The 27,786-nt window shown below is 43.9% G+C and overlaps 1 protein-coding gene across 6 annotated transcripts in view; it reads left to right on the top strand.

Moving 5' to 3' along the window:
- ltbp1 (latent transforming growth factor beta binding protein 1) overlaps window positions 1-27,786 on the top strand; it is a 368,337-nt gene that overhangs the window by 249,596 nt on the left and 90,955 nt on the right. For all 6 annotated transcript variants that reach the window (XM_068045343.1, XM_068045346.1, XM_068045345.1 and 3 more), the window contains 2 exons: window positions 15,857-15,982; window positions 24,537-24,680. In XM_068045343.1, coding sequence (XP_067901444.1) covers window positions 15,857-15,982; window positions 24,537-24,680 — 270 coding nt within the window. The remainder of the gene's footprint in view (window positions 1-15,856; window positions 15,983-24,536; window positions 24,681-27,786) is intronic.

Consider the following 27,786-nt stretch of genomic DNA (forward strand, 5'->3'; position numbering starts at 1 on the left):
CATGGCAAGGTGTGTTTGTATTCCAGTGCAGTTTGTGTTTCTGACTGGGGACTTCAACACATTTTAAAAGCTTGTTTATTGTACAGTGATGTATTTCTGTCACTTGTCTGTCTGTTCCTGGAAGGTTACAGATGTATTGGGATAAGGTATCAGTTCATATTCCGTTTCAGAATAAGATCATCTTTCGGATGATATGTTACACTGAGGCCCTGTTTGCCCCCTCAGGTGGACATAAAAGATCCCATGGCACTATTTCGAAGAAGAGCAGGGGAGTTAACCACAGCGTCCTGGCCAATATTTATCCATCAATCAACATAACAAGAAACATTATCTGGTCTTACCACATTGCTGTTTGTGGGAGCTTGCTGTGTGCAAATTGGCTGCCATATTTCCTACATTACGACAGTGACTACACTTCAAAATTACTTGATTAGCTGTAATGTGCTTTGGAACATCCAGTGGTTGTGAAAGGCGCTATTTAAATGCAAGACTTTTTTTTTTTCTTTATCAATTCAAAAAGCTTAGGTAAAAACTGGAGCCGCCGTTTTAACCTAACCTGCCGAGCAGGAAAGGGCCAGGTTTGTGTCGGGCACTTGCTTTACACCATGCCTGATGTTACACTCAGTTGAGATCATTTGGGAATAACATTGTCCAGAATGGGCATCCAGTCCAATGAGCCTCATTCCCACTGGGCAGCTTAGGTTAAAATAGGAGCTGAAGTTTCCTGGTTTGACCATGTGACAAGGAATTGTGAAACGGTGTGGTTACACTTTCCTTAAGATGTCATGTGTGGGCCTTGGCAGTGAGTGCTGGCAGATGATTTGGCCCTGGAGTAGGTTACAGCTGTCCTCACAAGAAAGCCACTCTTGAATATTCGGCAAGGGTTACTGGATAGCGATCAGGAGTAGTGCAACCAGCTGCTTTTCCCTCCCTCAGAGCGCTAAAGTTAATCGTAGAACAGATGAAAATGTTCTGCTGTTTTTTAATCCAGGATATCATTAAAACAAAAAATGTCTGCAGTTTTCAAAGGTTAAGGATCACCAGAAATCCCGCATGTATTAATATATATATATAACAATGTTTGTCTGTGTTTTAATTTTATTTCTTCCCCACCCAAAATATGAAATGCCATTCCATTACATTAAAATAAGACAAGATAAGGTCCTATGATCAAACATTTGTATGAAAAGTACACCCATGTATATAATTTGTAACAGAAATGATTATAATTCTCCACAAGTTGGCTGATCTCCCAATCAGGTCTATCATCTTAGAATCATACAATAATAGAATGGTTACAGCACAGAAGGAGGCCATTCAGCCCGTTGTGTCTGTGCCAGTTCTCTGCAAGAGGAACTCAGCTAATCCCACTCCCCCACCTTTTCCCCATGCCCCTGCAAATCTTTTCTCTTCAGAAAGTTATTCCTTTTGAAAGCCAAGATTGAACCTGCCTCCACCATACTGTCAGGCAGTGCCTTCCAGATCCTAACCACTATGTAAAAAAGATTTTCCTCCTGTCGCTGTTAGTTCTTTTGCCATTCACCTTAAGTCGGTGTCATCTGGTTCTCGACCCTTCCACCAGTGGGAACAGTTTATCTACTCTGTCTAGGCCTCTCATGCTTTTGAACACCTCTATCTAATCTCCTCTCAACCTTCTCTTCTCCATGGAGAACAACCCAGCTTCTCCAATCTATTCACATAACTGAAGTCCCTCATCCCTGGAACCAACCTCGTAAATCCTTTCTGCACCATTCCTAAAATGCAGTGTCCAGAATTGGACATAATACTCCTGTTGAGGCCGAACCAATGTTTTATAAAGGTTCATTGTAACTTTCTTGCTTTTGTACTCTATGCATGTATTTATAAAGCCCAGGATTACTTTCTCAATCTGCCTGAACAATTTCTGCGCATGTAACCCATGTCTCTCTGTCCCTGCATACACTTCAGAATTGTATCCTTTATTTTATATTGCCTCTCCTCATTCTTCCTAGCGGAATGTATCACTTCACACTTCCCTGCATTAAATATCATCTGCCACGTGTCCGCCCATCCCACCAGCCTGTCTATGTCCTCTTGAAGTCTATCACAATTCTTCTCTCCGTTCACAATAATTCCAAGTTTTGTGTCATCTGCAAATTTTGAAATTGTGCCCTGCACACCCAAATCTAGGTCATTAATATAGATAAAGAAAAGCAGTGGTGCTAACACCGACCCCTGAGGAATCCCACTTGATGTCTTCTTCCAGTCCGAAAAACAACCGTTCACCACTATTCTGTGTTTCCTGTCACTCAGCCAATTTCTTATCCATGCTGCCACTGTCCCTCTTATTCCATGGGCTTTAACATTGCCAACAAGCCTGTTATGTGGTACTTTATCAAATGCCTTTGGGAAGTCCATGTATACTACATCAACAGCATTACCGTCACCAACCCTCTTGGTTACCACGTCAAAAAACTCAAGCAAGTTAATTAAGCACAATTTGCCATTAACAAATCCATGCTGGCTTTTTAAAATTAATCCACATTTGTCCAACTGACTGTTAATTCTGCCCCAAATTATCATTTCTAAAAGCTTTCCCACCACTAAGGTTAAACTGACCGGCCTGTAGTTTCTGGGCTTAACCTTACACCCTTCTTTGAACATTTGCAATTCTCCAGTCCTCTCACACCACCTCTGTATCTAAGGGGGATTGGAAGATTATGGCCAGTGCCTCTGCAATTTCCACCCTTGCTTTCCTCAGTATCCTTGGCTGCATCTCATACGGTCCTGGTGATTTATCAACTTTAAATATAGCTAGCCTATCTAATACCTCTTTATTAATTTTAGCCAATTCAGTGTCTCAACCACCTTCCCTTTCACTATGACTTGGTAATGACTTCTCCTTGGTAAAGACAAATGCAAAGTACCCATTTCATATCTCAGCCATGTCCCCTGCCTCTATGCATAAATCGCCTTTTTGGTCCCTAATCGGCTCCACTCCTCCTTTTACTACCCTTTTACTATTTATATGCCTATGGAAGCCTTTTGATTCCCTTTTATGTTAGCTGCCAGTCTCTTCTCATACTCTCTCTTTGCTTCTCATTTCTTTTCTCATTACCCCTCTGAACCTTCTTATATTCAGAATGTATGCACCCTTTTTCTGCTTTATCTACTTCTGTCGTCATCCAGGTTGCTGGAATCAGTTCTCACCCCATTGAAGTTGACCCTCTCCCAATTAATTATTTTTACTCTGGATTGCTCCTTGTCCTTTTCCACAGCTAACATAAAGTTTATGATACTATGATCACTGTCCCCTAAATGTTCCCCTACTGACATTTGATCCACTTGACCCACCTCATTCCCAAGAACCAGATCCAGCAATGTCTCCTTCCTTGTTGGGCCAGAAACATACTGATCTAGAAAATTCTCCTGCATAAACTCTTGTGCCTCGCTGCCCTTTACAGTGTCACTATCACAGTCTACATTAGGATAATTGAAGTCCCCATTATGACTACTCTATCGTTCTTTCACGTCTCTGTAATTTCCTCAATATCTTTCCCACTAGACGGTTGACAATAGAATACACCCAGTAGTGTAATATTACCTCTATTGTCTCTTAGTTCTAACCAAATAGATTCTGTCCTTGACCCCTCTAGGACAACCTCTCTCTCCAGCACTGTAATGTTCTCCTTAATCAGTACTGGTACCCCTCCTGCTTTCCTTCCTTCCCTATCTTTCCTGAGCATCTTGTATCCAGGAATATTTAGTACCCAGTCCTGACCTTTTTTGAGCCAGGTCTCCATGACCGCCACAGTATCATATTCCCATGTGGCTATCTGCGCCTACAGCTCACCAACCTTATTTATCATATTCCATGCATTCACATACATGCACCAGAAACATAATTTAGACCTTATTTCATTCCCTATTACTCTGACCCCACCTAATACCAGATTATTTCCAACTCTAGTGCTATCTGACTCTTGCAATTCTCTGTTCACCTTGTTTTTACTCACTAATATTAACCCATGGTTCCCACACCCCTGCCAAGTTAGTTGAAACCCTCCCCAATAGCACTAGCAAATCACCCTGCAAGGACATCGGTCCCGGCTCTGTTTAGGTGCAACTCATCCGGCCTGTACAGGTCCCATCTCCCCCAGAACCGATCCCAATGTCCCAGGAATCGAAAGCCCTCCCCCCTGCACCATTTCTCCAGCCACACATTCATCTGCTCGATCCTTCTATTTCTATACTCATTAGCGTGTGATTTTGGGAGTAATCTGGAGAGTACTACCTTTGAGGTCCTTCTTGCTTGTTTGTTTCCTAGCTCCCTAAACTCTGCCTGCAGGATTGCATCCCTCTTTCTACTTACGTTGTTTGTACGGATATGGACCACGACCGATGGCTGTTCATCAGGGATAGGCATCAACATGTTGCACTATGGACATTTGACAAAATGATTGACTCAACCACGGACGGAGCAATTAATCTGTATATAAGGCATATAGCCAACCTGATGCCATCAAAACACAGTCCGATTTAAAACAAATTTCTCCCTCTTTAATGAGTACTTGGCATTGTTCTTACTTGCATGAGTAGTCAATGTTTGCCCGCACGCTTGATGTAGTGATGCGGAGAATCCGGATAGATGTCCATCTGTCAGGAGTGATCTTGATTTCTTTCTCACCCCTCTCGCTTTCGCTCTCTCTCTCTCCCTCTCTGTGTCCATCTCTCACCCCCCCCCTCCTCCCTCTGTGTCCTTCACTCTCCCATCTCCCTCTGTCCCCTCTCCCATCTCCTTCTGTCCCCTCTCCCATCTCCTTCTGTCCCCTCCGTCCCCGCTCTCTCTTCCCCCTCCCCGTCTCTCCCCCACCCCTCTCTGTCCCCTCTCCCCCTCTCTATCCCTCTCCCCCCCTCACTATCCTCCATCTCTCACCCCCTCTCTCCCTCTCCTCGCTCTCTGTCGCTTTCTCTCTCTTCCCCCCCTCCCCATCTCTCTCACTCTCTGCCCCCTCTTTCTCACTCTCTCCCCTCTCTCTCACTGTGTCCCCTCTCTCCCTCTCTTTCTCCCTCTCTTTCCCCCTCTCTCCCTCTGTCTCCCCCCACCCCTGCCTCACTCTCTCTCTCTCTGACAGTTGCAGAGAATGGGAACTCTCAGCTTTGTGATTGGTCAGTTTTTAAAAAAGTGAGAGATGAGCTGAGTTTATTGTTCAATACACTTACAGGGGGTAAAATATTTGGATTCCAGGTTAAAACTGGTTTTAAAGGATTGCTACAGTTACCATTTTATAAATTGACAGAGGCAGGCTTCCCCCATTCTTCATTAAAACATAAAACGTGCTGGAAGAGGTCATCGACAGAGCTACTGAGTGGCACTTGCTCAGCAATAACCTGCTCACTGATGCTCAGTTTGAGTTCCGCCAGGGCCAGTCAGCTACTGACCTCATTACAGTCTTGGTCCAAACGTTCCAAACGAAGAGCTGAACTCGAGGTGAGGTGGTAGTGACTGCGCTTGACATCAAGGCAGCATTTGACAGAATATGGCAACAAGGAGCCCTAGCAAAACTGGAGTCAATGGAAATCGGGGGTGAAACTCTCCGCTGGTTGGAGTCATACCTAGAACAAAAGAAGATGGTTGTGGTTGTTGGAGGTCAGCCATCTCAATCCCAAGGCATCACTGCAGGAGTTCCTCAGGGTAGTGTCCTGGTACCAGCCATCTTCAGCTACTTCATCAATGACCTTCCCTCCATCATAATGTCAGAAGTGGGGATGTTCGCTGATGATTCCACAATGTTCACCATTCGCAACTCCTCATACTGAAGCAGCCCATGTCCATATGCAGCAAGACCTGGACAACATCCAGGCCTGGGTTAATAAGTGGCAAGTAACATTCATGCCACACAAGTGCCAGGCAATGACCATCTCAAACGAGAGAGAATCTAAACATCTCCCCATGACATTCAATGGCATTACCATCGCTGAATACCCCACTATCACCATCCTCGGGGTTACCATTGACGAGTAACTGAACTGGACCAGCCACATAAATACTGTGGCTACAAGAGCAGGTCAGAGGCTGGGAATTCTACAGCGAGTAACTCACCTACTGACTCCCCAATGCCTGTCCACTATCTACAAGGCACAAATCAGGAGTGTGATGGAATACTCTCCACTTACCTGGATGAGTGCAGCTCCAACAACACTTAAGATGCTTAACACCATCCAGGACAAAGCAGCCCGCTTATTTGACACCCTATCCACCACCTTCAAATTCACTCCCTCCAGCATCAGCGCACAGTGGCAACAGTGTGTACCATCTACAAGATGCACTGCAGCAACTCGCCAAAGCTTCTTCAGTAGCACCTTCCAAGCCTATGACCTCCACCACCTAGAAGGACAAGGGCAGCAGACACATGGGAACACCACCACCTGCAAGTACCCCTCCAAGTCACACACCATCCTGACTTGGAACTATATCGTCGTTCCTTCACTGTTGCTGGGTCAAAATCCTGGAACTCTCTCCCTAACAGCACTGTGGGTGTACCTACCCCGCACCAGATGGACTGCAGCGGTTGAAGAAGTCAGCTCACCACCACCTTCTCAAGGGCAATTAGGGATGAGCAACAACTGCTGGTCTTGCCAGTGACGCCCACATCAATTGAACGAATTAAAAATAAGTCATAGGATGGAAATTAAAAATGCCACCATAGTGAGAGATTGGGAGGGATTGCAGTTGTGAGGTCTGGGTTGAGGCACATATTTGTCTGAGTGAAAGGAGCTTTAAACCCTTCATCTTACGATTTACTGATACCAGAGCACATGACACTGGGTGCCTGAAATGCTAGGTGCTCCTTTTCCCGGCACTGACATTATTCAGCTAGATGAGCAGATAATTTACACAAAAATTACGTTTCAAGGCTATTGGGTTCTATTCGCCGAAGCTGAGAAGAGCATTCCAGGCTTGTCAGCTTGTGCTTTGCTGCTCATCTAGCAGAAGGAGACAATTACTGGTAGATGGAACAAAGGCCATTTTGCATCCAGAAATATTATTGTAGAGATTAGCAGTAATGTTGGACTTCCCCTCTGAGACGACCCTTGAGAAACCAAAATCAGCAATGAGGATTGCTTTTCTGCCCCTACAGCTCTGCTCTGTTACCTTGGTTACAGTGAAAAATTGAGGAAAAGATCTGTCCCAATACTGACAGGACCCCATAACTTTCACTTGGTTGTCTGAAGCTTGCTTTTATATCGGTGATTTTTAGATTGGAGCTTGGGATCCATGAACTAGTTCCTGGCACATGCACCGCCTTATCCCTTCAGCAGAAGCACGGATCTAAGGGAACAGCATTCAGCAATGTAAACATTGAGAGCTGGCTCCCAGACAGCGATCTCCTGGCACCCAATCTAAACAAACACCAACATAAAAGCGACTTAAATTGGCTTAATTAAGAGTTCAAAATGTGCCCTGGCTTCAACTTCAGGCGTGGTTTTTGTGGCTACGCCAATCCAGGTACCTGTCAGTATAAACTGGCACTGATTTTGTTGAAAAGCTCACCACCCTGCCCACATCATTCCTTCCTTCTCCTCTTCCAACCCCACCCCATCTCTCCCCACCGCAACTGACTGCTCCTTCCATCCCGTACGTAGGGCACCTCTTTCAGCTGCCATTACATTAATAAAATATTTTTATTATAGCAGTTGAACTGACCAGCAGTACAGTGAAGTTTCACTTTTCTAGATTTGGTTAGCTTCTGCATAAGCAAACCAGCTGTTATTAACATCAGATCACTCTGTGCTTTTCTATGCTGAGATTGGAACAGGGGGAGGCCATTCAGCCCCTTGAGCCTATTCTGCCATTCAGTCAGATCATGGCTGATCTGTATCGTAACTCCTTCCTCCTGCCTTGGCTCCAAATCCTTTTATACCTTTGGCTAATAAAAATCTATTTCCGATGTGAGATTATTTGATTGAGTTAGCATCTATTGCTTTTTATGGCAAAGAGTTCCACACGTCTGCCACCTTTTACATGAGGAAATGTGTCCTAACTTCTCTCGTGAATGGCCTGGCTCTAATTTAAAGGTTATGTCCCCTTGTCCTGGCCTCCCCCACCAGCAGAAAAAAGTTTCTATCTACCCACTCAATTCATGACAAAATCCTAAAAACCTCAATCAATCACCCCTTAACCTGCTATAATCCAGGGAATACAAGCCTAGTTTGTATAATCTTTTGGGCCAAAGTAACTAATTTGTTGTTCTTGAAGAGCCACCCTGCGAAGGAAAGCTTAATTGTTTTTTTAACCAAACCAGGTCAGGTGAATAGCAGTGACATCAGCATTTGAAAGAGTTGGTGTATCTAGCCTGCATTAAATTTCAGTAGTCAAAGGGGAATATATTTGATTGAATTGCCCCAATTTTTAAAATTAATGGAATAGAAAATCCAGCGGGGATTCACAGTTGTCCACTTTGCCCTCATGCCCAAGACTAATTTCACCCTCACTGTGTATAAAATGCCACCTTATGTGACATCATCAGTGGGTGGAGCAATCTCCATTCATAAAGTTACTGAAGCAGAACTTTATGATCCCACAGAAGGAGCTGTAACGGAATCCTAGAATTCCAGACCAACACAATAACAGGGAACCATGCAAAACGTTTTCAGTTAGCATACAGGTGGAGAACATGGAATAGTTCAGGAGATCAAAGATCTGTGCGCCTGCAGTTTCCTGAGATGCGCTGCTTGTGAGCAGAACTTTCTCCGTCTTCCCAATGGGAGCAGCAGATCTCCGAATTGCCATTTTAATTTCCTCTTCAATGGGTCCTGAGCAGGACTGCAGGCTTGCTACAGCTGCATCTGAAAAACATTAATAATTCCTTAGGAAGTGGTCAAATTGGGCCAATTTGGATTAATGCAGAAAAGATGTGAAGCTGGGCCCAGGATCAAATTTGCCTGTACTTTGATAAGTCCATGGTGACCTGCACATACAGGAAGTGTCTGTACCTTGTTCAGCATCTTAAGCCCATTCCCTCTGTCATGGAAGCTGAGAGCATTGGATGAAGCCATAGAAAAAATGTTAGCTTCCTTTTTTAAAAAGCACAGTGTTGAAATTACTTCTTTTGATCTTTTGAATTGGTTGGAGTACAGTCACACTGACCTTTTTTTTGCTAAAACTATCACCGAAGGAATTTCAAGCCCATGATGTTTATGTGCAGCAGTGATCAGTTAGCATGTGAGAAATGGTCAGCGGGTGTGGGTAGCATTTTCCTTGATGGTCATTCATTCAGTCTATAATCCTAACAGGGTGGGGATGACTAGGTGCTTACGGGTTTCTGATCAATACTTCAATTTTGGGTATTGTACGTGCGCTGTGAATTGTTCTATCCAAAGAGGCAGAAGTCTTTCACATGCTGGAGTGTAGAATATTTTAAACCTTTATGTGATTAAGCACTTTTGTTTTTTTAAGCAGTGGCGAGGTTAAAATGTGTTGGATTATACATCTGTCTGTACACTGTGTTCTTTTTCCTTGTTACTGGCAGGCATGTAATTCTCCAGTGCCATTCCCAGGTGGCATATTTCATGGAGTCATTTACAGCATAGAGGAGGCCATTCAGCCCATCAAGTTCATGCTAGCTCTCCGCAGAGCAATCCAGTCAGTCCCACTCCCCTGCTTGATCCTGCAGCCCTGCAAGTTTATTTCCTTCAAGTGCCCATCCAATTTCCTTTTGGCATCATTGAATGTCTCCGCTTCCACCACCCTCGTGGGCAGTGAGTTCCAGGACATTACCACTCACTGCATAAAAAGGTTCTGCCTTGCATTCCCCCTGAATCTCTTATCCAAAATCTTCAATCTATGTCCCATAGTCCTTGTAACATCAGTTAATGGAAACAGTTTTTGCTTGTCTAATTTATCTAAGCCTGTCATGATATTGACACCTCTGTCATGATATTGACACCTCTGTCAAATCTCCCTCAAGCTTCTTTGCTCCAGGGAGAACAAACCCAGCTTTTCCAACGTGACCTTATAACTAAAATTCCCCATCCCTGGAACCATTCTGGTAAATCTCCTCTGCACCCTCTCAAGGACCCTCACATCCTTCCTGTTGACCAGAACTGGACGCAGTTCTCCAGTTGGGGCCGTAACAGAGCTTTGTAAAGGTTCAGCATAACTTTCCCTGCTTTTGTACTCTATGCTTCTAGATATGAAGCCCAAGATCCCATATGCTTTGCTAACCACTCTCTCAATATGCCCTGCCAATTTCAAAGTACAATGCACATGCAGTGATATAAAGGGATATGTGGATAATGTGGGAAAAAGGCATTAAAGTGGATAATCAGACATGATCGTATTGAATGCTGGATCAAGTTTGATGAGCTGAATGACCTACTTCTGTTCCTGTGTTCCTATGTAGGACCAATGTGTACCACAACCTTTGGTGCACTCCCCCCTGCAGAACGTCCTGCACCCTCTCCGTGATATCCTTTACCCTGGCACCAGTGAGGCAACACACCTAGTGGGATTCACAATGACAGTAACAGAAATGCCTGTCTATCCCCCTGACTATGGAATCTCCTATAACAACTGCATTTCTACACTTTGCCGCTCCCTCCTGTACAGTCCTTTACCCATTGGTGCCATGGTCTGGACTGCACTCCTTCAGGGAACTTCACTCCCAGTAGTCACCAATGCTGAGTACCTGTTTGAGACTGGCACACACCCTGAAGACTCTTACATCTCCTGCCTCTTCCTAGTCTTCTGGATGGCCACCCACCTGGTATCCTGAACTTTTTACTGCCTGTGGGGTGACCACCTCCTGGCGTATACGATCCAGGAAGCTCTCCTGCTCCTTGATGCTCCGCAGTGACTCCAGCTGCCCCTCAAGCTCGGGGACATTCAATTTGAAAAATTGTTCCTTTTAAGTCCTGAGAAGTCTTCATTAGAATTTCTGTCATTTTAATGTTATCTTTCTTGTCTCATTCCCTTTTAACTCATTGGAAGATCTGGAGAGGATTTTTTTTTAATTTGCTGAAAACTGTGACTTAAATCCCTCCCCCAGCACTAGATTAATTCATATTCCATCCTTGTTGAGTTTATAAATCGTGTTAAGTGCATAACATTTAGGACAGAGAAGGTGATCAGTTAGATTTATGTATTATCTTTAACATAACAAACTGACCCAAAGCTAGAATTCGGATCAAATTGGATGACTATATGTTGTGGTAAGTAAATGCCTTCTGTAGCAAGGTACCTTTCTTTGTCTATATATGAGATGGTACTAGCTTGTACCATTATAGAATCACAGAATTGTTACAGCACAGAGGAGGCCATTCAGTCAATCGTGTCTGCACTGGCTCTCCGAATGAGCTGTTCACTCAATGTCATTCCCCCACCTTCTCCCCGTAACCCTGCGCATTCTTCCTTTTCAGATAACTATCTAATTCCCTTCTGAATGCCTCGATTGAACCTGTCTCCATCACACTCCCTGCCAGTGCACTCCAGCTCCCAACCACTCGCTGTGTGAAAGTTTTTCCATTGCAGCATCAACGGTTAACACCACAAAGTTGAATGCATGTTTGAACGCTCATTCTAGTCAGCTCCTGAAACAGGCCATCCCGTGAAGGAAAAGTAAAGGAAGACTTGAATTTGTATAGCACCTTTCACAACCTCAGGATGCCCCAAAGTGCTTCACAACTAATGAAGTACTTTTGAAGTATAGTCACTGCTGTCCTGTAGGAATCATGGCAGTCAATCTATGCACAGAAAGCTCTCGCCAACAGCAAAGAAACAAATTAGCTATATCATCTGTTTTAGGTGCTGGTTGAGGGATAAATGTTGGTCAGGACACCAGTTCTCTTCTTTGAATAGTGGTTGTGGGATCTTTTACATCCACTTGAGAGAACGGATGGGGTCTCAGTTTAACATCTTACCTGAAGTATGGCGCCCTCAGAATCCCCTCAGAACTGCACAGAAGCGCCAGCCTAGATTTTGTGTTCGAGGCTCCATAAAGAGAGCAGGAGCAGGGAGTTCTTCCAATGTCCTGGCTGATATCTGCCCTTCAATTGACACCTGAAGATTATTCATTTGTTTTTTTTGTGCCTTTGTTTGATGATGTGCTCTTGGGACTCAAGCTGCAGAATACAGTGTTTACACTGCAAGTTTGCATAGCCCTGGGGTTCCCTCCCGCTGTCCCATACGGTTCACACTTGTGATTTCCCACATGGTGCGTTACCAGTCTTAGCTGCCTTGAGACCTGCAGGTTGGGGTTAGAAGCCAGCAGATGTTTTTGGGTTGCACGGTTAATTCTGGAGATCAATTTGATCCGTCTTTGACCCTGTTTACATATGCACTTTTAGTCTCACTGAGAAGCTGGAACCACTTCACAGCAGAAAGAAAGATGATGTGTGAATGCTTCGCTGAAAGCAATAATTCACATCAGTTAAAGTGCCATTGCAGTGTGGCACCGTTTCACCTTTGAAATAAACCAGATCTTCTTATGCGACTTACCTGTTTTATGTTTAAGATTGTACATTCTCCTATCATTATTTTACTGCCGATTATTTTCAAAACCGTGTTGTTCATCAGTGATTTTGATGGTTTCCCTTGCCCCCTTTATTTGGTCTCCTGATGCCACATCATTCTGTGGGCAAGAGGGCAGTCAGCCTATCAGTGCTGCTCTAGGACTAAAAAGCAAGTGGGTGAGAGAAAGGGCTCTGCAGTGAAATGGCTCTGATTCCCCCCAGACTCCCTTCTGTTGTTGAGATGCCTGGCTTGACCTTTACACCTCTGTGTAGTTGCAGGCCGAGACCAATGATTCACTGGGCTGAATTTTGTGTCCACGGTGCGGGTCTCGGCAGCGGCCTCAAAAGTGGGTGTTGTTGCCGCACGAGAGAAATGAGGCTGGCCGACTGCAATCAGGCTGCAGCTGGCCAAATGATAGCCTAGAGGGGCAGGGCCTGTCCAATGCTTGAGTGGGAGTGGGCCACAAGAAGCTGATCTCGGCATCACGATGTAGAGGCAGGAGCTGGCGCCATTTTTAAAGGCCTACCAGCCATGCCTTCAGTCCTGCCTTGTAGATTGAGCGTCAGTGCCCCTCTGCACTAGTTGAAGATTGCCCGCACCTTAAGCAGCTCCCACCCTTAGAGGCCTCTCGCTGCTGGCTATCAGTGGCGTCTGCTCCCCTCTCTTCCCCTTCTAGCCAATGAACGCTCTCACAATGGCTGACTTCCAGAGGCTGCACTGAGGCCTTGCCTCATTGCTGCCTGCTTTAGCCAGTTGGGGATCTGAAGGCCTGTGATCCCTGTGCACCGTTCATTAAATTCAAAATGTCCCATAAAATCACTTTCAGGTCCATGCAATTTCAGTTTTATTACCTCCTCAAGGAGCTCAATGAAGTCCCGCCGCGTCATAGCGGCGACTCCGCCCTCCATCTTTCCCGCCGCTCATAAACGCAGAACCACATCACAACATTGGGGTTCTGGGTAAGTGCATCCCCTCCTGATTTTTCACCCCCTCCCCCACATCGCCTATACCACTTTTTCAAGCCCCATAAAATTCAGCTCACTATGTGGGAAATCACAAATGTGGGGCACTGGGTTTGAACACTCGTGCTGTGTAACCTTGCTCTTATACAACTGGCCTTTGTAGAATTATTAGTAAAGAGTGTTACGACCGGGTGAGGAAGGCGTCTCAGGCTCCCCTCTTCTTCCTTTCCTGGTTTGGCCATAATAGGGTTTATCTTTTAAAACACAGTGATTTTAGCTTACCCCCTCAGTGAGTCCTTTGCTCACTGCACTTTAATTGTAATTGCACATAAACCAATTAGACAGGTTTTCTTAGGTTTAAACAAGAAATATGTAAATTTATTAACCTTATCACTCTAACTCGGTTAAAATTACTAAAATGCACAACGCAACCACACTCGCTTGCACAGTAGAGGCACGCACACACAAATAGATACAGAGGGGAAGAAAGAATTGCGGGGGGAGTTAAAGTCGAGTTCGTAATAAATGGAATACAGGTACTGTCTTTTGTCTTTGATGTAATGTCCTTGATTAAAGGTAAGGTCTGGAGTTTTCGCTGGAGCCAGGTGCACAATTTCAGACTTGCTTCTCTGGTACCAGAACATCGAAGAGGTGCTCTGTCTGTAGTCTTGAGTCTTAAGCTACTACTGTGGGTCTCTGGGACTCTGCTGGAGAGAGAGACAGAGAGAGAGGGACCTTCTCCTTGGTTTTCAAATTGCAGTCCGTTTCCTTTCTGAGGCACAATTCAAAAAGTCCCAGTCTTACCAGCAGGTAGGTTATGTGACATTGTTTGAAACAGCAGCTTCTTGGAGGGTTGTTGATTTTAAAGCTTTCCAGATAAACTTGGTGGGGGGTGGAGTTCTGGCTCTTGCACAGTCAAAGTATGTTGATCACTACTATTGATAAAACCCATCTCATTAACTGAATCAGTGAGCACTTTCATTGTCTCTCTATTCAACGGTCTTGCAGCCAGTCCTTATCTTCTCAACATACAAATGTGCAACCATGTTTTCAGCGGGTCTGTTTTTCTTTTGACCAAGTTCTTCGCAATGTCCAATAAAAAAGTTCCAAGTAGTGTTCCATATGACAAAATTAATATGTTTCCATTGGCAGGTGTGGTTTCCGTTACAAGAGTTTAATTGCAAGTTGTGTTGCATTTCATAAGTTCAGGCAGATGATGGCCTAAAACACAACTATAACTGAAACAGAGCACTGGCAGTAAATTGAAACATGATTGGAGGTCAGAGCCTTTGTGGAGTAAGCCTGAATTGGAGCTTTTTGGGGGTTTTAGGTTTGACGTAGCTAACACATGAAGGTCATCCTCAAGCGAATGGCAGACACTATTGACAGAGCAGTCAATGCTTCTTAACAGCAAGCACATCTTTCTAAGTTCGTGCGTGCATGCTCACATATGGCGCATCTATGCTACATTTTCTTCATGCCTTTGATTGCTTATTAACCATCGACATGACTGCTTGACTGCAGTAAAGACTTCTTGCCGAGAGCATCTCCTGTTGTGGGAATCATGGAAAATGGCACAAATTAAATCACTTGTTTTTAAGTGGAGCAACCTGCAGAACACAGCACCGTTAGAAGCCTGAACCATGTGACTTGTTGGTCTTTGTTACTGACACAGGACGTTACAGTGGGCTGCCCTTCTCCTGATCATTTCAGCATATTATTGAATGGTGTGCAGTGGTAGAGTGCAAGGCCACTGTAGAACACATGGGTGTACTGTACACCAAATTTACTATAAAAGGGGCTTACTTGTACCTACCTAATTTCCTCTTGACAAAACATTTCTGTCATCCTTCTTGGAGATTTTATTGACGTGTATATTACTGTCGTACATCAATGGAGCTGTATTATTTATTCATTTCATAAACCCTAATCCCTGCTGCAGGCACTTTTTTTTTAATAAGAGGATATATATAAAATTACATTTTCAAATGAGTTAAATTATTCATTAAATATCAATCAATCCCTCCCCTTGCCAGTTCAATTTCCTCTGTCGATGGGCCCATAGCTCCCTTAGTCTACCACATTCTAACAAAGCAGACTTGGTGGTTATCAAGCGCACTATTCCACTATATAGAAATATTTACAGCAACCTCAGTCCACTACACTCATGGTGGTTATCAAGGTTATATTGGAATATTTACATTTATTTTAATCTTCTGAATTTAATTCCAGGTTCTGATTTGGATTTTGAATCCTACACATGACTGTGAATCTTACCAACTAATTGCAGCATTTGGCTCCTTCTGAGCCGTTTACCCTGAGTAAATCCTGTCTTTCGCTGTAAGATTTATAATCTTTTTTTAATGGGACTATTCTGACTATTGTAACATCTTATTTGCAGATGTTGATGAATGCTCAAATGACACAGCGTGTGGCAATCATGGTTTCTGTGAAAATACAGCTGGTTCCTTCCGCTGTCTCTGTGACCAGGGCTTCCAGGATCTACTGGACGGGCAAGGGTGTGTGGGTGAGTTACTGTTCTTTTCCAAATAACGCCTTGTGCCCCCTCCCCCTCCCCCCGCCAAAGGATGAACCACAGCTCCTGTTCAAACAACCTGCAGCAAGAGCAAAACGATTCCAGAAATAACAGTGAGGCCTAACTGCTAAAGAATGGATGGATCGAGTGGTTAAGTGCAGCCACGAGACTGGAGCACACAGAACAGCGTCGCAGTCTGAGAGAAAGCACTAGGTTGTACTTTGCTCACAGGCATTTTAACCCATAGCGCTCCTGTGTCTCTGAGATGATGGCAAGCTTCTCCATGTAAAGCTCTGCTCCTTTCATGCATCACTGCAGCTAACAATGCAAATCCTAGAAATGTAAGTATTCAAATATCTTAAAAATATATAAGAAAATAAAGCACTTCATGCAAAGCACAACAACATAAATAGCTGACAAGAGCTAACAGTTGGTAGGGAAACACTGGACCCATATCTGTGGCTATAAGAGCAGGTCAGTGGCTAGGAATCCAGTGGCAAGTAACTCACCTCCTGACCCCCCAAAGCCTGTCCAGCATCTGCAAGGCACAAGTCAGGAGTGTGATGGAGTACTCTCCACTTGCCTGGATGGGTGCAGCTCCAACAACACTCTGGAAGCTCAACACCATCCCGGGCAAAGCAGCCCTCTAGATCATCACCCCATCCACTACCTTCAACATTCACTCCACTCCACCACACACAGTGACAAGATGCACCGCAGCAACATGCAAAGCCTCCGACAGCACCTTCCAAACCCGCGACCTTTATCACCTAGAAGGACATGGGCAGCAGATACATGGGAACACCTCCACCTGCAAGTTCCCCTCCAAGCCACACACCATCCTGGCTTGGAAATATATCACTGTTCCTTCACTGTCACTGGATCAAAGTCCTGGAACTCCCTCCCTACCAGCACTGTGGGTGTACCCGCATCAGGTGGACTTCAGCGCTTCAAGAAGGTGGCTCACCAGCATCTTCTCAAGGGCAATTAGGGATGGGCAATAAAGGCTAGCTTTGCCAGTAACGCTCACATCCATAAAAGAATTTTTAAAAAAGTTCTATACTCAACTACGACAAGCAATTCATTTTCTTTAGTAATCTACAGTTTCTGCTTTTAAATAGAATTTACAGCACAGAATCAGGCAATTCAGCCCAACAAGCCTCCTTCATCTCTAATTCATCTAATCCCATCAGTATATCCTTCTATCCCTTTCCCCTTCCTGTGGTTATCTAGCTTCCCCTTAAATATATTTACACTACATGGGTAGAGTAATCCTCTTTGGCTGGAATCCTGCCACAACTTTGGTAGAGTGGGACTTCCGCCAGCCTCATACAGGCAGAGCCCTACATTGATCTTGACCAATTTAGCTGGGATCATCCTTATTTGGGGGGTGGGGTGGAATTCCTACTGTCCTTGGGGTGGGCGGGACTGTCTTAATTGCCAACAACAGCAGAGCATGGCTGGCTTCTTCTAGGGCAGCTGAAGAGACAGATATTTTTTAAAATTCAGTCTTCCTGGGCAGAGAGAGTGATGACACAAAGATAGGTAGGAAAGTAACTTGTGAACAGGACATAAGGGGGCTACAAAGGGATATAGATAGGTTAAGTGAGTGGGCAAAGATCTGGCAAATGGAGTATAATGTGGGAAAGTGTGAAATCGTCCACTTTGGCAGGAAGAATAAAAAAGAAGCATATTATCTAAATGGTGAGAGATTGCAGAGCTCTGAGATGCAGAGGGATCTGGGTGTCCTAGTGCATGATTCACAAAATGTTAATATGCAGGTACAGCACGTAATTAGGAAAGCTAATAGAATGTTATCGTTTATCGCGAGGGGAATTGAATACAAAAATAGGGAGGTTATGCTTCAGCTATACAGGGCACTGGTGAGACCACATCTGGAGTACTGTGTACAGTACTGGTCTCCTTATTTAAGGAAGGATGTAAATGCGTTGGAGGCAGTACAGAGAAGGTTTACTAGACTAATACCTGGAATGGGTGGGCTGTCTTATGAGGAAAGACTGGACAGGCTAGGTTGGGCTGAATGGCCTATTTCTGTGCTGTAAATCCTATGTAATTCTATGCGTCCCTAACTTAGCTATGTACAATTTTAAAATCCCCTTAGTAATGCTTTAATTTATTATTTTTTCTGAAGCCCTCATCCCACTCTGTCCACCACCGGTTCTCAGTGGCAGCAGTATGTGCCATATATAAGATGCACTGGAGCAACACGTCTCCTTCGACAGCACCTTCCAAACCCACGAACTCTACCACCTAGAAGGACAAGGCAGCAGTTGTATGGGAACACCACCACCTGCAAGTTCCCCTCCAAGCCACACACCATCCTGACTTGGAACTATATCACCGTTCCTTCACTGTCACTGGGTCAAAAACCTGGAGCTCCCTCCCAATAGCACTGTGGGTGTACCTACCCCACATGGACTGCAATGTTTCAAGAAGGTAGCTCACCACCACCTTCTCCAGGGCAATAAATGCTGCCCTTGCCAGTGATGCTTACTTCCTATGAACAAATTAAAAACAAAATTCTACCCAGGAAGGTGCCTTAGCAAACTGGTCCCAGGTTAATGCTAATGCTGCCAACTAGAAGGTGCACACAATTAGCTCAATGGGCCCATGGTAACACGTCCTTTAGTTTTTCTCATCTTCCTGAGCACAGGCCTAACTAAGGCCAGAAACCCCAAAAGCCTGGAGGTAAAGGATAGAACTGGAGCCAATCTTTACACACTTTTATAGGCTTTTATTTAGATACATATTACAAACATTCACCTCCTAACCCAACCCCCACAGTTTCAGTCTGTTCCTATTTATAGGAGCACAAGTGAATCCCCAGTTAATGCCCACCACCTGTATACAGTTAACATGTGGGCAATCGCCAAACATCATTCCCATGGCCTGATGTAATCTTTTAAATCCAATCATTTTTCCACTACTTTTTCAGCCCTTGAACAACACCTTGAAGTTGTTTACTCCATCCATTGGTCCAGTTCCACAGGTTCTGATTGTCTTGCAGGTATCTGACTCAAGTAGCCATTCTTTGTGTCTGAACCTTTGCAGTGAGTGTTATGACCTGACTGTGAAGGGTATCACTGCAGAGTTTGATCCTGTCCTCTCCCAAAGTCCACAAGCCAAATGGGGAGCGCTGGATAATGATCACTGCGACTGGCAGCCTTGTCTGATCTTTCCTTCCCAACCTAGGGGGATTGAGAGCCATTTGTAGCTTCCCTCTCCTGCCATCCAGGCTTGAGATCAAATCATTCTTTTCAGGAGGTTAGTTGCTGGAAAAATGTGAAAAGGGGAAGATTTTTAAGAGTGATATTGGACTTGGCGAGGGAGATTGGAAACACTTGTTGGAAGTGCAGCAATCTTAAAAGCCATCTTAAAACCACAGTAATTGAATACTTTAAGAAAAAAAGAACCTGCTTATTAAACATGAAGTGGGCAGTAATTTGTATTTCACTGCAGCTGCAGCTATAGCTCGTCAAGTGGAATTTATTTCCTGACATATATAAAGTAGAATTAATCAAACGTGAAAGCTTAGTTTATTTGTAAAAAAAACAAAAGAAGTGAAAATGTAAATCTATAAGGATGAAATTCAAGTCTGGAACTGAGCTTTGCTGAGAACCGGTTGACCACAAAGTATCTATAGCCGGAAATACTGTCTGGCGCTTGATACGCACACTCTGCGTGGAGTTTGATAAAATACCTCCTTAAGCAAAAAAGCTCTGTAGACATTTGGCCCATTTTGCAGACTACTTTAAAAAAAAAATTGCTTTCACTGGCTAAGTGTTCTTCATTCTGTCAAGCTGTGTATATCTCAAGTGAGAAATCCCAGTGCTCCAATTTTGTTCTGAAACATGGTTTAACAGACTGTCCATCATTTACTTGTCTGTGTGTCAGTGCGCAAAGCACAACGTCTCATACCCTTAGTCAGGATGACATTGTCACGCATTATGTCATCAAACACATTTAAAGGATGGAGGTTCCTTCTTCGAAGTTCATGGTCTCTGCCCAGCACTGCACTGCGGGCATCGAGAGAGAGCACCTCTTTGCAAGTAAACAAGGTGATTGAGGCCAGGGATGGCTCAAAAGACAAAAAAAAGCACCTGCTAGAAAACAGCAAGCTAACTGAGAAGTTCACAGGAAGGATGGAAATCTTTCACAGCTGCTGTACTTGTTGCTGTACTTGTTGCAAAATCCTGCACAAAACATCTCCATTTCTGGGTGAAAAACACTTATGCAGGGAAACCGTGTAATACAGTAATATTGCTCATAATTCTCTATGACTCTAATTTAAAAGTGTTTTCACGTGAAAAATGGAACTGAATTCAGTAAAGTTTTGTTTTGTGCAATAATATGTTGTAACTATTTAATTGCCCTATGTTAATACTAATTTTACGTTGGTGCTCTCTTGATATTAATATCATTGTTGCTGCTGCTCCCATCCCTTCACTATTGTTCCATTGCTCTTTTATTGGTAGCATTAGGTCATTGGCTATTCCCATGTTAATTTACCTTAAAGCAAGATCTTCTGAGCTTCCCCCCCCCCCCCCCCCCCCCAAATTCAGTGCAATGCACTGTGATAGCAAACTACTTAAAGTAGCATCAAACTGTATCAGTCTCTGGTGTGGCACGTAGCATACACGCTTCAGAAGCCATATAAATATAACCTGCCAGGGATTTCTCAATAGCTTATTTATTGCTTGGTTAGTAAACCAAGAATAGATGAGCTTAATGCTGTAATTTTGAATCCTCAAGATCTTCTGCTGATAGTTGCTGGTTTTACAAATATATGGCCTCTTGGGCGATATTAACCTTCAAAGAAAATAAATGTATGCTGGAATGGAATGCAATGGAATAAACAGCAGTGCATCACCTTGAGCTCAGCAGTTTCTATCAATAATGCCTTCGTTCCCATTTCTCTATTTAATTTTCTCCTTTTTTCCTCCCCGCTCCCTATATTGTATACTACAACTTGACTGAAGTGACAGGGAGGTGGCCTGTTCGTCAGTGTCGGCCAATATTACCAGGAAGTGTGCAAAAACAGCAAGGATTTATTTTTCCTCAGTCTTTCCATCCCTCTTGCGAAGTTGCCACCTCCCACCCCAGATAGTCTGGCTAAGATTACTTATGTGAATGGGAAATGGTGGGTGTGTGAAATGGAAAGCCTATATCCCACTACAGTGTACTAATACAGCATCACTTTGCAACGAGACAATAGAGGTGGGAAAATCGCTGTAATTGAAAGCTGGGCTAATGCAAGTCTATTGGGTACATAGTGGACCTCCCCTTATTATATACAGTTCCTGTTTAGCAACCTTACCAACCACACACAGAAACATGAATATAGGTCATTCATGTCTAGTGTTCCACCATTCCATTTGATCATGGCTGATATGTACCTGAACTCAATTTGTTCCATGTCCTTTGATACCCTCAATTAACAAAAAATCTGTTGATCTCAGTCTTGAAAATTGGCACTGCTCCAGCATCCACAACATTTTAGGGGGGTGCGTTCCTGATTTCCACTACACTTTGTGTGGAAAAAGTGCATCCTGATTTCACTCCTAAATGGACAAGCTTGAATTTTAAGCTTATACCCTCCTCTGGAGTCCTCCAGCAGAGGAAATAATTTCTCTGCATCTACCCTTTTGAATCCCTTAATCATTTTAAATACATTGATTAGATCACGTAGCAAACTTTTAGGTCTAAGCTACCTGTCCACGTAATTTAAACCTTAAAGCCCTAATATTGTTCTGGAGATTCTGTGTTGTATTGCTATTCTGAGGTTTGCTGCCCACATGAATGTAATTACTCCAGATGGAGGTCTGACCAAGGCTCTGTATAACTGAAGCATAACTTCCTCACTTTGGAACTTCAGTCCGGTTGAGATAAAGGCCAACATTCCATTTTCCTTTTTGATTTACTTTTCTACCTATGCACCAACTTTTAGTGATATGTGTACATGGACGTCTAAATCCCTTTGTTCCTCCACTGCTCCTAGTCTCTCACCATTAAGGAAATATTCCGATTAGGCTTTCTCAGATCCAAAGTGGATGAACTCATATTTCTCCACATTGAACTCATCATTTACATAGTTTTAAATAAACTCTTGTGTTTGCTCTGAAAAAATAAAAGGAAATGAGCATTTTTAATGTTCTATATTGACTTTGTTTCTATTTGGCCCCATCTGTGTCTTAATTTTTAAAATGTTAATTTCTTCATTATGGACAATTCTGCTCAATAAATAATGTGTAAAGTGGCAAATCAGTTGTACAAAAATCAAAGTAGTTTGATAGTTGTAACGCTGCATCGGAATGCTGCATTAAGTTTTTTTTTTGGTGATGGCAGTGCACAGTGAAAATGGTTAAGGTCAAACTCCATTTAGGGCAGAGATGAAGAGAAATTTTTTCTCTGAGGGTCTTTGGAATTCTCTTCCTCAAAAGGCGGTGGAAGCAGAGTCTTTGAATATTTTTAAGGCAGAGGTAGATAGATTCTTGATAAGCAAGGGGGTGAAAAGTTATTGAGGTGGCGGGAATGTGGGTTACAATCAGATCAGCCAAGATCTTATTGAATGGTGGAGCAGGCTTGAGGGGCCGAGTGGCCTACTCCTGCTCCTAATTCGTGTGTTCGTATGTAGACCTTAATGGTTGCTTCATGGGGAATAATGCACAAGTCTCTGACCAGATTGAATGAACCGCTGATAGTTCCAGGAAACCTTCCTGTATATCTATTGGAAAAATCACGGGGCATTGTTAGACAAAAGAAACAGGAAGCTAAAGGTTTCATGCTTTTCTCTGGTAGTGAGAATTCCAGGTAAATTGGGCCAAATATTAATGAATTTGGTTCATTTAAACCAATTTGCATCTTGAACTGTTTCAAGAAGCCTGTTTCGTTAGAAAACGTCCACTTGCAAATGTGAGGATCGTGTCCCACCAGAAGTTTGCCCATCTCTGTGCAACACACCATATCTATGACTGGAGCAAGCAGCACAGAAAGTGGTGCATCATTGGATTGATTAATCATTAGTGATTTTCTATATGGAGGGTAGTGGGTATGCTGGGATCTGCAGTCTTGTAGCTGGGTTTATGTCTAAGCCTTAACAGTTGATCAGGTGGTATTGGTTTGTATATGGTGATGTAGGGGGTCTGCATTGAAGTCTAGATCTGCCTCTGAAGCACTGGAACGCAAATGTTCTGCCGGTGAACATTGCCACCCACAGCACGCGGTCAGCTTTGTGTTCGGTTCATGTCTTGGAGATCAAGTTGAGATATGTATTTATTGACCAGCATTTCACTGGTAAATTTGGGTGATGTGTTGGGGAGTGTCTTTGATGCGGTGGCTGTTGGGAAGGAGATACTTGTTTAATCCTGATAGGGATGTGCTAGGTCCAAATCTTGGTGCTGTTGGACACGTGGTGGTCTGGGAAGAGGAAGACATGTCCGTCCAAGGTCTCTGATGACCTCTAGTGGAGGTTGCACCCATTCAGGAACCAACTTTTATAATATGGACTTTGAATTCAAATCCAAAAGCTCAGCCCTTCTGTATAACTTTCTATTATATGGAAAGATTCAGGAGTTTTGTGTTGAAAAGGATAATTTGCAAACGACCCTTTCCACTTCTTCCCTCAGAATCACAAAATTGTTACAGTGCAGAAGGAGGCCATTCAGCCCATTTTGTCCGCACCAGCTCTCCGTGTGAGCTGTTCATTTAGTGCCAATCCCCCACCCTCTCCCCGTAATCCTGTACATTCTTCCTTTTCAGGTAACTATCTAATTCCCTTTTGAATGCCTCGATTGAACCTGTCTCAACTGCACTCTCTAGCAGTACATTCCAGATCCTAACCACTTGCTGTGTCAAAATGTTTTTCCTCATGTTGCCATTGCTTCTTTTGCCAGTTACCTTAAATCTGTGCCCACTTGTTCTTGATTCTTTCACGAGTGGGAACAGTTTCTCTCTATCTACTCTGTCCAGACCCCTCACGATTTTGAATATCTCTATCAAATCTCCTCTCAGGCTTCTCCAAGGAAAACAGTCCAATCTGTCTTCATAAATGAAGTTCCTGATCCGTGGAACCATTCTCATGAATCTTTTCTGTACTCTCTCCAATGCCCTCACATATTTCCTTAAGTGTAGCGCCCAGAACTGGACACAGTATTCCAGCTGAGGCCGAATTAGTGTCTTATACAAGTTTAACATAACCTCCTTGCTCTTGTACCCTCTGCCCCTATTAATAAAGCCTCGGATACTCCTGTCCCTCATTTTGTACTGGATCTGGAGTGTAAGAAGTTACAATGTTCTCAAAATGATCAGATTCCTACCCCAGCTTTGCAGAAATCAGAAAAGGCTTCATCTTAAAGAACGGAAACAGCAATGAATAGGCCATATGTAAAGGTGAGATGCAGCAGTGAAATTACAGTTCTGTAACTTCAGAATAGCAAAAAAATCAGTCTATCTGGAAGTATTGAGAATGCAGTATGTGTGGGCTGCTCCTTTACTCATTTAATGTTGTTCCTATTATAATTTCCAGATGTAAATGAATGTGAAATGATCAGCGGAATGTGTGGTGAAGCTCTCTGTGAAAATGTGGAAGGCTCATTTCTCTGCCTCTGTCCTGATGACATCCAGGAATTTGACCCAATGACCGGAGAGTGCCGTTCACCCGACCCTCCAGGTATGGGATAAGAAAACCCTGACCTCCATTCAAACAGCGTAACCTTATCTTCTTTGTAGTACAGTCTTTGGGATGTGGAATGGGAAAAGGCAAGTAGGAACATTTGGAAGGAATTTTTCTTGGACCTGCGTTCTGCATGTTAACACCTAGCTCAGATTCTAATATATGGTTTCAGAGCACTTAATAATATGTGAAATATTGTTATGGATGGATACCTCAGGGTTGGTTTGAAAGTCTAGTGGACGGAATTTACTTGTGTTGTTGTTGGCACTGAACCACGTTTTGCAGTAACAGTAAACTATTCTAGTATACACACATTTCTGAAGTGCGCCTTTGAGAATGACAGCAGTATCACTTTGCATTAGTGTGAATGATATCGCTCACCTTTTTACACAGCAAGGTCCTTGTTTAGTAGCACCAGTGGAAAAGCCCCAGAATTTGCTCCCCTTCCTACCCAGTGATGTTGCCAAATGAATAGTCCATTCTTGCAAACATAATCTCTGTCTCCTGATAAGGATTTGGCATTCTTTTAAGTTTTCAAATGTGATGTCAGACCTTCCGCCACCCTGCCCCTCTCTCCCTGCCCTCGTTAACAGCATGTCACATTTTCTGTAAGTTCAGCCTTCACTTACTGCCTATGAAAGTCCCACTTGCAACATTTAGAGTAAGTTGGAAGTGTTAGAAGCAAGTAGGTGCTATCAGTCCATGCAGTTGTTGTTGGAATTATTCTATTTTAACCTTTAGTTAAATTGAAGTCACATGTCTCAGGGAGATTACTGGTATAAAGCCCAGACAGGGATAGGAAAAGATTGAGTGATAAGCCTTGCCTGTATTGTGTTTCACTCAGTCACAACTCCACAGCAGTTATTGAATCGACATGGTACAGGTGCTCAAACTAATGGACTAAATAGGTGAAGAATCAAAAGGCAGTGTTGGAGACGAGGCTGCAGATAGATTTTTCAGCCTTTAATAATTCATGAGATGCATGTTATGAATACTCGGGTATTATGTTACACAAGCATTACATTTCACAGAACATTCTTAGGGCGAATATTCAAAAACACATTCCAAAGTTTGAAATGTGAGTGTGGTTCATACTTGTGCGGTAATTATTTGGTGGAAAATTGCAAATGCGTCGTTTTTGAAGCACCTGTGGCAATGTTAGGACTTTGCATAGCTGGAACGGACTCAGATATCGCAACAGCACAGCCGTTATAAGCAGAGGGAGAATGTCAGGGCCAGCAGTGTGATTTTCCTTGTTGATGAGACTGTGATTTACTTGTGCTATACCCAACTCAGGATGCTGTTTTTTGCTGTTCACGATGTGGTCTCCTCTACTTTTGGGAGAGTAAAAGCAGATTGGATGATCCTTTGCTGGACACGTCCGTTAATGCAACCCTGAACTCCCCGTCACTGGCCACTTTAATTCTCCATCCTACTGCCACTTGATCTCTCTCCTTGGCTTCCTATACTGTTTCAATGAAGCTCAATGCAAGCTCGAGGAAGCACACCTCACCTTTCTACAAGGCACTTTACAGCCTTCTGGCCTTAACATTGACGTTGATACCTTCAGGATTGAACCAGAACTCCCATTTTGTGTTACAGTAGGTGTTGGTAATGTAGAATGGATGTAGCAGCATTTCTGGAGATGGGCCAGGGAGCAAGTTGGTGCCTGCATGGGGACTCCCTATAATACGGGGTGGTCTGTACCTCTGCCATCATCTTCTACAAGACTCCTAAACCACTGGAGCCTGCTCCGATTCATCAGTTGTTCATGCCTCCCTCTGCACTTAGCTGCCCTCCTTTAACTATTAACACGTTCTCTGGGTCTCGTATATGTGTATTGCTTCTCACCATTTCCCTCACCTTGCCTCCTTTTGTCTTATGTTACTATCACTTCTGTCATTTAACCATCGCCAGTTTTCCACCTAATCACTCATGCTTTTCCTTGTGTGGTCTTTCTCTTCCCACCCCTTTCACTTGATCTGTTCTATTTTATAAACTCTTCTTCTGCAATACCTGCCAGATCTGAAGAAAGATTAACATTTTTACTTTCTTCACCGATGCTGAATATTTACGGTATTTTCTATGCACTAACAGAAATTACATCTGATCTGTCGAGCTGTATGTGTGAAGACCTTTTAAACCAGCTGCACCAGCCATCAAAGTGAATCATTCTACTAGCGATCCATCTTCCTGCAGACTATGAATATCTACTTTCCATATTGTAACTTACAGAAAGACTCTATCCCCGCAGTGCACCTTCCCACCTCCGCCAAAATTAAGTTCAGGACAGGAAGGCCTGTGAACGGCCTTCCCACCCCGCTACCAATTGAGGCCCTTAAGTGAGCAATTAATGCCCAATTAAGGGCCTTATCCCACCGCCGCCACATTTAGTCCAGCGGCGGGTGGGCCTATTGCCACACGGGGAGCACGGCAATAAAAACCATGTGGGTTGCTTGCTGGCTCTGGGCGTGGGTTGGGGGGGGTGGGCGGGGTCCCTTGTTAAAAGGCACTTAGTGCCTGAACGAGGGACCCGGTATCGGGAAAGGGTGGCCTACTGAGAGCCACCCCACTGCCCTTGTTGCCGACCCCCCCCCCTCCGCATCCACCTCCCTGGCGACCTCCACCCTGCGAGACCTCTCCCGCCCTGACCTACCTGTGGCCTGGGCCCAGCACCGCTCCTATGCCTCAGATAGGTGCTCCACAGGCAGCAGCCACCGCCTCCAGGGTGGAGCTGTTCAGTTAAATTGGCTGGCAGCTCTCAGAGGGCGGGACTTCCGCTGCCAGGGCCCTTGATCCTGGAGAAGGCCCGCCACTGTTTACTTAAGCACCTAAATAACACTTGATCCGGTGGGCTTTCCACAGAAGGGGTGACACGGGGTTCACGTCGGCGCTTTTACCGGTGGTTGAGACCCCTGTCGCCCAGATAAAATTCCGGCCTATAACCCCTAAGTCCAGACTGTCCAGCCAGGAGAAACAATCTTGTCTGGCTCCTAAGAATTTTATACATTTCAATGCGATCATTCTTCAAACCTCCAGAAAATATAGTCCCATTTTGCGCAATATCTCCTTGTAGGACACTCGGACCCACTCTTCCTTCGAG

The sequence above is a fragment of the Heterodontus francisci genome, chromosome 13 (genome assembly GCF_036365525.1).
Source record: "Heterodontus francisci isolate sHetFra1 chromosome 13, sHetFra1.hap1, whole genome shotgun sequence".
In the NCBI taxonomy this organism is placed as follows: domain Eukaryota; kingdom Metazoa; phylum Chordata; class Chondrichthyes; order Heterodontiformes; family Heterodontidae; genus Heterodontus; species Heterodontus francisci.